The sequence below is a fragment of the Chiloscyllium punctatum genome, chromosome 3 (assembly GCF_047496795.1).
Source record: "Chiloscyllium punctatum isolate Juve2018m chromosome 3, sChiPun1.3, whole genome shotgun sequence".
NCBI lineage: Eukaryota > Metazoa > Chordata > Chondrichthyes > Orectolobiformes > Hemiscylliidae > Chiloscyllium > Chiloscyllium punctatum.
The window spans coordinates 80,820,415-80,834,069 of record NC_092741.1 but is presented as its reverse complement, the minus strand read 5'-3'; the positions used below and the strand labels follow the sequence as shown (position 1 = coordinate 80,834,069).

At 40.7% G+C, this 13,655-nt stretch overlaps 1 protein-coding gene across 1 annotated transcript in view; it reads right to left on the bottom strand.

Moving 5' to 3' along the window:
• Positions 1-13,655, bottom strand: part of lama4 (laminin, alpha 4) — a 173,070-nt gene that overhangs the window by 129,622 nt on the left and 29,793 nt on the right. Inside the window, exons 3-4 of the mRNA XM_072555716.1 lie at positions 4,213-4,340; positions 2,963-3,043 (exon numbers count right to left, since the gene is read on the bottom strand). Coding sequence (XP_072411817.1) covers positions 2,963-3,043; positions 4,213-4,340 — 209 coding nt within the window. The remainder of the gene's footprint in view (positions 1-2,962; positions 3,044-4,212; positions 4,341-13,655) is intronic.

Genomic DNA, 13,655 nt, shown 5'->3' with positions numbered 1-13,655 from the left:
CTCTCAGCCTAACTATGATGGGGTACAGATATTCTTCTACACTACTATTCTGGCATTCTGATCAATACTATTGTTTTCTGATGAAGAGTGACCAGCCTGAAACATTTATTCTGCTTTCTTCCTACAGTTGCTGCTAGACCTGGTGAATTTCTCCAGATTTTCTGTTTTTGTTTCAGATCTCCATCATCCATATTTCTTTGTTCTATAAGGCTAGTATGGACTACTTTAGCAGAATGTATGGATCAAATGTTTAAAGCCAAATAATCTTTTCTAACTTGGTAGAGAGATTGGATATATATAATTGAAGTGAAGTTCCTAAAATAACTGCAAAAATTGTATCGCACCATCTGGCTCTCTAGTAAAATGTCTATATTAAATGTGAAGTTTCTGCATTTGCAGGTTAAATACGAATCACCTTACCATTGAAAATTATTACCTGTTCAATTTATTCTGAGTACTGCTTTAAAATGTCAAAAATGTAATTACACAACCTCTCCATCACTGAAATTTAACTGCAACAATTGCAGCCTTTCATATATTTAGATTTAAATTGTTATTGGAGTATTTTTTTAAAAGGTTAGGTTGATATTTTAATCTTGCTGTCTTTGTTCTACCTCTGTTAATTTAATTTTTCCTTCTCTCTCTTTAATTTTCCTTTTAGATTTTCCCACTTACTCATTCAGATCTTGCAGTGTTAACTTCACAATTCTCGAAAATAGTTATTTGACCCGCTCACTCAGCTCCCTCATGTCCTGCAATCAGTTTTGCTGCTTTTATAACTCCCTCTTCCAGCAATGTGCAGAACAAAATATTGAAACATTAAATGAGCAAGGCAAGGTCTAGCTGCAAGCTCCATATACCAAAGCAATTTTTGGACAACATAGTTTTCAGCAGAACTAAGGCAATAAAACATTATGGTCACTATCGCGTAAACCACCAGTAGTTTTTCTTACTGTGAAGCACCCAGCAAAAGAAAGCAAAATATCAGTGATATTCTGCATAGGAATTGTGACCTACTGAAAATACACTTAAGTCATAGTCACACAGCATGGAAATAGACTCTTCGGTCCAACTAGCCTATGCTGACCCTGTTCACAAACTAAACTAGTCCCATTTGCTTGGATTTGGCCCATATCCCACAAACCTTTCATATTCATGTACTTACCTGAATATTTCATAAATATTGCAACTTTGCCTGCATCCACCACTTTGTTCGGCAGTTCATTCCACACTTGAACTACTCTCTTTGTAAAAAAGTTACTCCTCATGTCTTTTTTAAGACTTTCTCCTCTCACCTTAATAATATGGCACCCTAGTTTTGAACTCGCCCACCCAAGGGAAAAGACCTTTGCTATTCACCTTATCTATGGCCCTCATAATTTTATAAACCTCTGTAATGTCACCCCTCAACCTTCGCTTCTCCAGTGAGATAAGTCCCAGCCTATTTTTATAATTCAAACCCTCCATTCCCAGCAACATCCTGGTAAAGCCACTTCTAAGTTTTTGTTTGTTTTGCAGTCAATGCCTGGAGTGACACTTAACTCACATAAGCCAATACCCACAGCAATTTCTTTGTGGAACAGAAAGTGAAAGATAATCAATGTGACTTAAAAGAAGTTTTGGGATTTGCATATTAATGGACCAAAACCTACAACCCATTCTAAAAGATGAAAGACTTAACAGAAATCTAGCTTTGTTCAATATATCTTTTTAATTGCATGACACTGTGATCTTCTGCTATATATTCTGTGTCTTATGATCCTGCCCCACCAGTTACCTGATGAAGGAGCAGTGCTCTGAAAGCCAGTGCTTCCAAATAAACCTGTTGGACTATAACCTGGCATTGTGTGATTTTTAACTTTGTCCACTCCAGAGTTCCTGCAGTACAGTGGCTGAGTGGTTAGTACTGCTGCCTCACCGTGCCAACCTTGGGTGATTGCCTGTGCGGAGTTTGTGTGCTCTCGCTGTGACTAAGTGGGTTTCTGCTGCGTACTCTGGTTTCCTCCCACAGTTCAAAAATATGCAAGCCAGATGGATTGTCCATGCTATATGTTGGATTACGGGGAGAGGATGGGTCTGGGAGGGATGCTGTTCAGAGGGTCAGTGCACTCTTGATGGGCTGATTGGCCTCTTTCTGCACTGTAGTGATTCTGTGTTCTAATACTACCTTCTCTGATCCCAAGGAAGTTGTAGATGGGACTTCTGTCCCTAACTCAGGATCAAATCAAGACCTCAGAAAGCTTCTGACCAAGTAACTCCTGCGGCATACAGGACTGCAGATACAAGCAGTCCCAGAACTGCATAAGTATAGGTGGCTCGAGGTAGAGTGGCTGGTAGAATGAAGTGGGGGTGCTCATGGAGAGATTTGGAGGGGGGTGGTGGGATGAACACATGAATGGAGTGGAAGACCTCAGTGAATGGTCAAAGTTGAAAGGAAGATGTTGATAAGGATACCCCCACCCTGCCTAAAGTTATAGCAGGGTCATGCTTCTGGCTTCTATCCACTGTTGAGCTCTTCTCACTGGCCAAGATATTAGGGTTGGGTGCAGCCCTAAAGTTGCTATTAATTGGCCACTTAAGGCCCTTAACTGAAGCAAAGATGGGTGCATACCCCAAAGTCTTACCTACACCCGCTATAAAATTGGGGAGAATTTGGGGTGTTCAGGAGCCTTGGGGGAAGGTCATCTGAGGAGATTTAAGCTCGTTCTACCTGCAAACCCCAGTAGGTAAACGTTCATTCTACCCATCAGGTGGAAAGATATACGGTATTGATAAAGCATAAATGCTTTGGGGCCATATGGCACATTTGTCTGCTGTCTGCACAACTTTGAGAAATTAAAATGGTGGCACCACTGTTTATCCAAACTCTAATCCAGCAAATCATGTTGGTCTCCCAGACTTGAAATTATAGTTTTCTATCAAACACATTTTAATGCAAACAACCAAATTAAAAAAAAGTGACCTTTCACATCTGGATCCAGCGTAATTTTCCTGACAGAAGCAACGTAATTTGTCGGCTTTAATCTTACAGGAAACAGCAAAACTGAAAAACAGAAAGAAGAAAACAAGTCATTTTATATTCTTAGCAGTGTTAAAGTGCTTTTTTTAAAGCCCTTTCTTTATGTAAGACAATTGTTGTGCTATTGCATAGATTCCAGACCAGAACAGCCTTTCCCTTAAAGACAGTTACACAAAATTAGAAAGTGTGACATAATACATGTAAAGGTACTGGCCTCATTTGCAATCACTCCTTCTGTATAATAAGTCAGAGCAATGTGTTCAGTCAGTCAGTTATGTGTACATAATGTAAAGGAACATCAGTGAAAACAGAATCCAGTCTTTCTGTAAATTTGTGATATTATAGCAATGTAAACAGACAATGTTATTAATAAATTTGAAGACATCTTTCTCTAAGAGTCCTATCTTTGTGGTATGTGTTTCTGAGCTAAATATGAGACAGCATTCAGAGCATTTCATTCTGCCAGTGGTGTTGGGTCCAAGAAACCACATTACTAATTATTCTACAAGATTCATGCCATATTGCCTCCATTTATTTTACTGATATCACAAACATTCTGTGGGTGGACATCTTTTTGATTCACATTAGCCCAGGTTTGACATTATTAAATTCAATGCTGCACTTTTTACTACAGGCAAGCAGTCTGATTTTACAATTTGCATAAAACAAGGATTGATAGTCCTTCTATGTAAACAATCTATTTATAACTAATTTTAATTTGAAAAATGAGAATATCTTCTTTGAAATCCAAGAGTGTACTATCTTATTGTTTTCTATTGGGCACATTTGCTTTACTTGGAAACATTATGGTATAATTTGATCTAAGCTCACTTGAAGGACACAAGAGAAGTATCACTATGCTAAATACATGCATTACCATTTGGTTGAGGCAAGGTCACTTTGTCTCTTGATATATACTGTCAAGCATGTTATCCTGTTCAAAAACTAACTCCTTACAGGTGACAAATTGTTCTTAGAACTTCCAAATGAAGAGGTCATGAGATTGCTTCACATATTAAGTTTTGTTTTTAAACAAGTTTGATAAATACAAAAGTATCTTCTTAACTAGACCCTTTTTTAAATCCAAAAATTACATACATTAGCTCTATGTTGTTTAGATATATTTTACACAGACTCCACATTATAAAGCATACAACCATTGCAGGGCTGCAGTAATTCTTTTTTCCACTTACTTATTTGAAGGAATACTCATAGGGCAGGGACAAGGCTGACAAGACTTATGATGACCCTGGACAACATCACCAATATATCCATCAAGACATTTTTCACAGTGGTCCCCAGTTGTATTATTCTGACAGTTCTGGAATACAAAGTGATAAATTATTCAAGTTTCATAATTTATTGAGTAATCGATTGCAATTGAGTTCCTAAAGCAACTGAAGTAATGATTTCCCTTGCAAATTCATTTTATGTTGACATTTTTAAATCAACATGAGTAAATTATTCATGTAATACCAACAAAATGTCTGATGTATTTGCTGTACAGGTATCTAGCTTTTAGTTTTACAGTCTATGCTTCTTAAGTAAATTGCTTCCAGTCTTGGTACAGAATCACAGTGTGACAATGAATCCATAAAGGCACACAGTTACAAGAAAGAAAATCATTGGTAAATGTTTCAAGTAGGGAAAACAACATGCATCACAATATAATACAAGCAATTTATATGATGGCACGTTGGTCCAAATATTTTAATTAGTCATTTGTTTGAAAATACCAACAACAAATTTCATTTTTTGCTGATGGTTAGGTTCCTTTATGGTGACAAGTAACCTGTCCCGATACTGATTTGTGAATACTTTCCTATTCTAATCTTCAGTGAAGTGTGATGGTCATTATACTACTGTTCTGATGGAATTTTACCGATCGTGGTGGGGTCATGGTGACAAAGGTATACCAAACCCACCCTTCTCCATGTTCCTGCTATCAATTTCAGTGAGTTAATAATGACGATATAGAGAGAAGTGAAACTGTCCTCATTCTATTGAGCAAAAATGTTTATTAATTATTACTCTTTGTACATGAGTGAATACAAGGGAGCATGCTTACAACTGTTTAGACTGGGTCCTCGTTACATGTGCATCTATTTATTAACAGTAACAAGACTCACCCACTATCTTATACCTTGCTCAAGTGAATTGTTCTATCCTTTTAACAGTTACATTGCCCTTAATATTGAGCTACCAATACTTCCCCTATGCTCACTTCCTACCATCACCTCCTCTATCATCCCATCCATCCCTCCAAAATCACTTTTTAACTCTTTCCTAGCCCCAAATTGGAGAAGGATGGGACTTCAGTGGTTCCCATTTCTGTTTATAGGAAAGCAGACCCTTGAGCAGGCTGAATATACAATCTGACATGACCACTAATACTTGGAGCATACTCAGCACCATGCCTGAAGGCATTAGCTACGAAAAGGTGTCAACAAACAGTAGACCGAAGAGACCAACACTCAGACCTGGAGCTGTGCTGAGGTTCCTAGACTCTGGAGCACTGTAGAAGATCCCAGTAACTTGCTTCCTCTGGAAGATCCTCATCAGAATCTGAAGAAGATGGATCATCTATGACCCTTCAGTAAGAATACGACCTGTCCAGCACACTGTTGCAGTATGCTGAGGTGGATTGAGGTAGAAACACTGAGGATATAAAAGCATCAACACAGAGCCATTTCTGATGTGTAGACTTGTTTGAAGTCAATGATAGGAAAATTGGAATAGAAGAACTTCAACAATTCAACGTGATAGCATGACATCACCTCAGGATAAAGAGACTCTCTCGCAGGCTGATCTGCTGAAAGTATTGAGCTCAAATAAGTTAATAAACTAAGAGAGGAATCTTAATGTTCAATAACTATTGTTGCAGTGATCTGACCTTCAGAATGTTTTGTTAACAAATTAAGTAATGACTCCCTAGAAACCTGCTGGAGCATACTGGTTGTTGATATACTGTGAAGATTGGAAGATTGTTCTCTGCATTCAGGCATTTGGTAGGTCAGAATGGTAGGAAGAGAGTCTACAGTGGGCATCAGTACATTGTCAGGGAGGATTCCTTCTGCATATGCTGCTGTGGCTGCAGGAAAGATATGCTGACTGGCCCACTCAAAATGAGCAGGATATCCAAATTGTGGTTGCTGTTTTACAACATTGGAGTGTTCAGTTGGACTGTGGGACAGAGGCACAGCTGCATAGTATAGTTAGTGAAGAGATAGAAACTGCATGAGGTTTGACGGCCTGTGTTGTATTCAAAGAGCATGGCTAGATGTTGCACATCTTCTTTCAACAAATCAACAATGGTGTCATGCTGCTTTTTTCATGCTCTTGTTGTCAAAGTGTAAGACAAACTTCAGCTAACACAGCTTCCTGACTGGTCACCTTCATGCCTGAGGTACCTATGTCCTACAGGGTGTAGTCTGTCCTGAAAAGGGAATGGATGACCCATAAAGTTCACCTCCAGTCCTCTGAATGGAGTAGCATCAAACATGAGAAGGTCACAGTCATTGCCTGCTGTTGAATAAAGAATGTTCAAAGCAAGACAAACTTCTCCATTCGGTTAAGGATATGTTGATGAGAAATGACACACAGAATGACTGTGAACTCACATTCTTTATAACAAAGTCAAAGCTTTTCATCTTGCACTCATCAGGACTGAAACAATAAGAAAAACAATTGCAGAGAGGAAATAATTTTTACGCATAAAAAGAGAAGGCAGATTTATTGACATGAAGATGCTGCAGGACCTTTAACTGTCCTCGTTAACTTATTAAATTCAAGCCAGACAGATTGACTCTGATTGGTCAGGACTTTGCCAAGGAAATACAACAGGATTGGTTATCCCCATTACTCTTTATTCAGTGAAAAAAAATGCAAAGCCTGGAGGCATTCCTTACACTGCTGTTTGCAAGCAATAAATAAATGTAGTTGTATGCACAAATGAATCACTGTGAGCCCTACTGGTAACTTTAAATAGATCTTCAATATAATTCTTAGTACAGGCGCTCCCAAAGGTTTTGAAGAATAGTCACACTGAACTCAAAATCTTAACTCTGCTTCTCTCTGCACAGATACTGCCAGATCTGTTGCGTTTCTCCAGCACATTCTACTTTTATTAGCAAAAATTACTGTTTGCTGAAGAGATGCCCAACCTTCTGCCCAGTTGGTAAGTGCAAGTGCTTCTCAACTTCACTTCTAAAAGATCTAGTTTTAATTTTTACACTATTATGAATCCAAGATGTACCACTGTGGAAATAGCTTCCTTCTATCTCCCTTAACTATTTTGATCTTGAGAGGCATTCTGTGCACTTTCCATCAGAGATATGTAGGAACATTTAGAATTTATTTGAGATCCTTACATAACACCTAATAACTAAACATTAGGGGCTGTACAGTCCAATTAACAGGCATAACTGCATACCAAATAGGAACATATTCAGTGCCTATGACTACGAGTGTTCTGCTTATGCTTAGAACTTCACATTCCCATCCACTCCTGACAAACCCTGAATCCCCAACCAACAAAAAATACCCCACTTTCTCTGAAAAACATTCAATTTTCCCACTTTCACTGCCTTCTGAGGCAGAGTTCCAAAGTCATATAATTCTCCAACTGAAAAAGTGATAATTTCCATAAGAAAACAGTACTTATGCCACTTTTGGAATATTGTGTGCAATTCTGGATTCCTTCCTATAAGAAGGATGTTGTGAAACTTGAAAGGGTTCAGAAAAGATTTACAAGAATTTTGCTGGGTTTGGAGGGTTTGAGCTATAGGGAGAGGCTGAATAGGCTGAGGCTGTTTTCACTAGAGCATTGGAGGCTGAGGGGTGACCTGGCCTATGAAATCATGAGGAGATGTGGATAGAGTAAATAGATAAGGTCTTTTCCCTGGATTTGGGGAGTCCAAAACTAGAGGACATAGGTTTAAGGTGAGAGCGGGAGGACTTAAAAAGGGACCTAAGGGGCAACTTTTTCACACAGAGGATGGTACATATATGAAATGAGCTGCCAGAGGAAGTTGGGAGGCTGGTACAATTACAGCATTTAAAATGCATCTCGATGGGTATATAAGTAGGAAGGTAAAAACAATGACTGCAGGTGCTGGAAACCAGATTCTGGATTAGTGGTGCTGGAAGAGCACAGCAGTTCAGGCAGCATTCAAGGAACAGCGAAATCGACGTTTTGGGCAAAAGCCCTTCATCAGGAATAAAGGCAGTGAGCCTGAAGCGTGGAGAGATAAGCTAGAGTGGGGTGGGGGTGGGGAGAAAGTAGCATAGAGTACAATAGGTGAGTGGGGGAGGGGATGAAGGTGATAGGTCAGGGAGGAGAGGTTGGAGTGGATAGGTGGAAAAGGAGATAGGCAGGTAGGACAAGTCCGGACAAGTCATGGGGACAGTTACTGAGCTGGAAGTTTAGAACTAGGGTGAAGTAGGGGAAGGGGAAATGAGGAAACTGTTGAAATCCACATTGATGCCCTGGGGTTGAAGAGTTGCGAGGCGGAAGATGAGGCTTTCTTCCTCCAGGCGTCTGGTGGTGAGGGAGCGGCGGTGAAGGAGGCCCAGGACCTCCATGTCTTCGGCAGAGTGGGAGGGGGAGTTGAAATGTTGGGCCACGGGGCAGTGTGGTTGATTGGTGTGGGTGTCCCAGAGATGTTCCCTAAAGCGCTCTGCTAGGAGGCGCCCAGTCTCCCCAATGTAGAGGAGACTGCATTGGGAGCAACGGATACAATAAATGATATTAGTGGATGTGCAGGTAAAACTTTGATGGATGTGGAAGGCTCCTTCAGGGCCTTGAATGGAGGTGAGGGAGGAGGTGTGGGCGCAGGTTTTACAGTTCCTGCGGTGGCAGGGGAAGGTGCCAGGATGGGAGGGTGGATTGTAGGGGAGTGCGTGGACCTGACCAGGTAGTCACGGAGGGAACGGTCTTTGCGGAAGGCGGAAAGGGGTGGGGAGGGAAATATATCCCTGGTGGTGTGGTCTTTTAGGAGGTGGCGGTAAAGGGGCTAAATACCTTACTTCAAGTGCTTCAGATACACTCTGCAGGCAACCTCAATAAAAACTGCTTTGCATGCCATAGTACAATGTTAATTCCTTATGAATTGCATGAAATCTTGTGTGTTTAATGAACAGAATAAAGAAATACATAGGCTTCCTTCATAAAAGCTACGTGCAAGGCTCAGTAACCTAATTCTCTGAAGCAGTATATTGAAAAAAATGGCATGCTAGCTGTAAGTACAGTACTGAAAAGGACCATTTTTGTGAGTTAGTTTAGTAAAACTCAAAGCTGGCATCCCTCTATGCAACTAAGTGTTGTATATAACGATAAATTGACCTTTCATGACCTTATATCTGCATTAACTAATTGCATTTAAAATTTACCCATGATCAGAAAAAATATCACTGTTCATAGATTAATTGGACATGCAGTTAAATTCAAGTCACTTAGGATAATACTGTTGATTCCCTTTATTATGAATTAAAATCACATTAAATGCCAGAGTGACATAGCTGTTTGGGATAACAATTCATCTGGCTGTTTTGCTGGGAGCCATAGTTATGATTTTCATCACAGCCTGCTGCTGGCTTAATTACAAATGGCTGACATGCAAACCTGATGTTTCCATTCTACTGACTTGGTTGAAGTATATGGCTGAGTGGATTCCTCACTGCTGGTATCCTCTTGACACTATTGATTGTGTTTACAATCAACAGGGGCCAATCTATTGTGCTGCTAGAATGTGGCAGAGTCAACCTATTCTTCTTAAAGAAAAAACTGCACTGAATAATTTTGTTGTAATTTTACAGACAGAGAATGAACTCTGGGTTTTGGAAATGGTTCAAGTGGCTGATGTAGCATTACATACTGGTGGAGCTAAGTATGAATCTACTGAAGGTAGTGGAGCCTTTAAAACCATCTTCAAATAATAGTGATCAGAATCTGAACCTAAAGACATATCATCAGTACAAGCAGTGTAGTGACCATATGTGAATGGTCAAGGGCAGTGACTGCATCTTCATAAGCCATTTTAAGCACAGAACATTGCTATCTGCACACAATTGTCAAAGCACCACAATCCATCAGCCACTCAGCAGCAGCAGTCTCTGGCACTTTGGACTCACATACCATTCAGTTACTCCACCCTACCCTCACACACCTTTAAAAGTACAAGCCACACATACACTTCTGATTGCATCCATGTACCATCAGCTAGTCTAAGTATGAGACTGATTTATTGTTGTCACACTTACTGAGATACAGCGAAAAATATTTTGCATGCTATACTGGCTGATTAAACCATACAAAAGTGTATCAGGGTAGCAGGACAGAGTGCAAAATACAGTGTTACAGCCACAGAGAAGGTGCAAAGAGAGAGGTCAAATGTAACGTATGAGGAGGTCCATTCAAAAGTCTGATAACAGTGGGAAGAAATGGTTCTTGAATCTGTTCATATGTGTCTTCAAACTTTTCAATCTTCTGGATGAGGTTGGAAGAGAACATAACTGGAATGGGAGGAGTTTTTGATTATGTTGGTTGCTTTCTGAGGCAGCAGGAAGTAAAGATGGAGTCAATGGAAGAAAGGCTGGATGGACTGGACTGTGTTTACGACTCTGTAGTTTCTTGCAGTCTTGGAACAGTAGCTGACATACCTTGCTGTGATGCATCTAGGTAGGATGCTTTCTATGGTTCATCTGTAGAAACTAGTAAGGGTCCTTGTGAACATGCTAAATTCCCTTAGCCGTCTGAGAAAATAAGAGATGTGTTGTGATTTCCTAACCACTGCATCGACATGGGTGTCCGGGACAGATTGTTGGTGATCATCAGTCCCAGGAACTTGAGGCGCTCTACCCTCTCTACCTCAGCAGCATTGATGCAGACAGAGCCATGCCCTTCACTCCACTTCCTGAAGTTAATGACCAGCTCCGTTGTTATGCTGATGTTGATAGAGGGATTGTTGTCTTCACACCATGCTGCTAAATACTCAATCTCTTGCCTGTATTCTGTCTTGTTGTTGTTTAAGATCTAACCTACAATGTTGGTGTTATCGGCACACTTATAAATAGAATTGGAGCAGAATTTGCCCACACAGACATGAGTGTATAAGGAGTATAGTAGAGGGGCTAAGTACATAGCTTTGTGCGGGACTGCTGTTGAGGATTATAGTGGAGGAGGTGTTCTTGGAAAAGCGCAGCAGGTCAGGCAGCATCCAAGGAGAGGAGAATCGACGTTTCAGGCATGAGCCCTTCAGGGATTCCTGAAGAAGGGCTCATGACCGAAACACCGATTCTCCTGCTCCTTGGATGCTGCCTGACCTGCTGCACTTGTCCAGCAACACATGTTCAGCTCTGATCTCCAGCATCTGCAGTCCTCACTTTCTCCTCCAAGGAGGTGTTCTTGCCTATTTGTACTGATTACAGTCTATGGGTCAGAAAGTCAAGGATCCAGTTACAAAGGGGGGAGCTGAGACCTAGGTCTCGGAGATTAGAGATGAGTTTGTTTGGAGTGATGGTGTTGAAGGCAGAACTGTAGTCAATGAGTAGGAGCCAAACATAGGTATTCTTGTTAGCCAGATGTCCCAGGAATGAGTGTTAGGCCAGGGAGATGGCATCTGCTGTGGACCTGTTGTGCCTACAGATGAATTACAAAGTATCAGGGCAATCTGGCAGGCTGGAGTTGGTGTGAGCCAAGACTAATCTATCAAAACATTATCAAGGTCTGGTGGCTCAGTGGTTAACACTGCTTCCTCACAACTCCAGGGACACAGGTTTGATTCCAGCCTCAGGCAACTGTCTGCATGGGTTTCATCCGGGTGCTCCGGTTTCCTCTCACAATTCAAAGGTGTGCAGGTTAGGTAAATTGGCCATGCTAAATTGCTCATAGTGTTCAGGGATGTGTAGGATAGGTGCATTAGTCAGGGGTAAATACAGGATAATAGGGTAGGAGAATGGGTCTGGGTGGGTTACTTTTTGGAGGGTTGGTATGAATCTGTTGGGCTGAAAGGCCTGTTTCCACAGTGTATGGATTCTATGATTCTATCATTTTGGAGGTCAGAGTCACCAGGCAGTAGTCTTTGAGACACACTGCATGATTTTTCTTTGTGACTGGCATGATGGATGGTCTTCTTGAAGCAGATGGGCACTTCAGATCTTAGCAAGGGGAAGATAAAGATGTCTGTCAATACAACCACCCGCTGGTCCACACAGGATCCGAGTGCATAGCCAGGGACTCCATCCGGGTCAGTCCCTTTCCATGGGTTCACCCTGAAGAAGGCTGATCTAATGCCTGCAACGGTGACTATGGGAACAGGTGCCACTGAGGCTGTTGGGATAGGTGACATCATTTCACTGACCTTCTGTTCAAAGTGAGTGTAGAATAATTGAGCTCATCCGGTCAGGATGTACAATTGTCTTCGAGTCAGCTACGCTACAGACATTGTCCCCTCTTTCTTGCAGAACAACATGGAACATAAAAGGTGAGAGAGCAGAAGTGATATGATGTTGATACAACCTTCCATTACAAACTCTTGTTGTACACTAGGAATGCCAGTGTCAGCAATATCCTCAAAAGAATATGCCATGTGCATCATAAAAGCTGCAGTAAGTCCCAGCAAAGTCCACTGGACCTGCATACAGCCACTTCACTTCCATCCCCCTGAAACTCTAGCATGGTATAAACAAATCCAGATCAGAGTTGTTTCCATAGTGTATGTACACTCCTTCTCATCTTTTGCCCGAAAATAAGTGCTGGTAAAAGATTAACATAAAGCACACCAAGATTTCAGTTCAACACGTTCTCCAATGAGCAATTTAATTTCAAACATTTGTGTTTAGTTCCTTGCAAGTCTCCTGTAATCCGCATGTAACAGTAAGGAATATTAAAACGTTGGCATTAAAAATATATATTTTATAACAAAAGGGGATGTAAGGGGCAAGTTTGTTACACAGAGTGGTTGAAATCTGGAATGTGCTACCAGGGGTGGTGATGGAGGCAGATACGATAGAGGCATTTGAGACTTTTCTACAAGCATATGAATATACAAGAAAAGGAGGGATTATGGACCAAGGGCAGGCAAAAGGGATTAATTTAATTTGGCGTCATGTTCAGCACAGCATCATTGGCTGAAGGGCCCATTCGTGTGCTGTACTGTTCTAAGTTTAACAAGCTGTTATTGTTATGATGATAATATAGGTAAGAAAGAGAGACTTATACAACTGATCTGCTACAGATCCATGCTGCTCCAAGAGGAAACCCCTTGCCAATTAGTCAGGATAACGTGAATCTTAAATGACATCATCATAAATTGTATGCTTTCCAAACAATAGGTGACATTATGGTTCTTTGGCAAGACTCAACAAGCTTTCACATGTTTTACAAGATATATTTGGGTGCAGTGCTTTCAATTTTTGGCCTGACAATTTGTTTTACTTTCAACAAGTGAAAATATATTTACACTGTTTCCAGGCAACAAAGGTCCACTTTGACGATTTTTTTTTCCTGTTTTTATGGTATACTGTTTTTCATCTGACATTGCTGGGGCAGAGGGAAAAACATTGAAATTTATTTTTTTAAACAAATTTCTTGTAAGGAAGCAGACATCACTGGCAAGGCATTTGTAACCCAATGCTA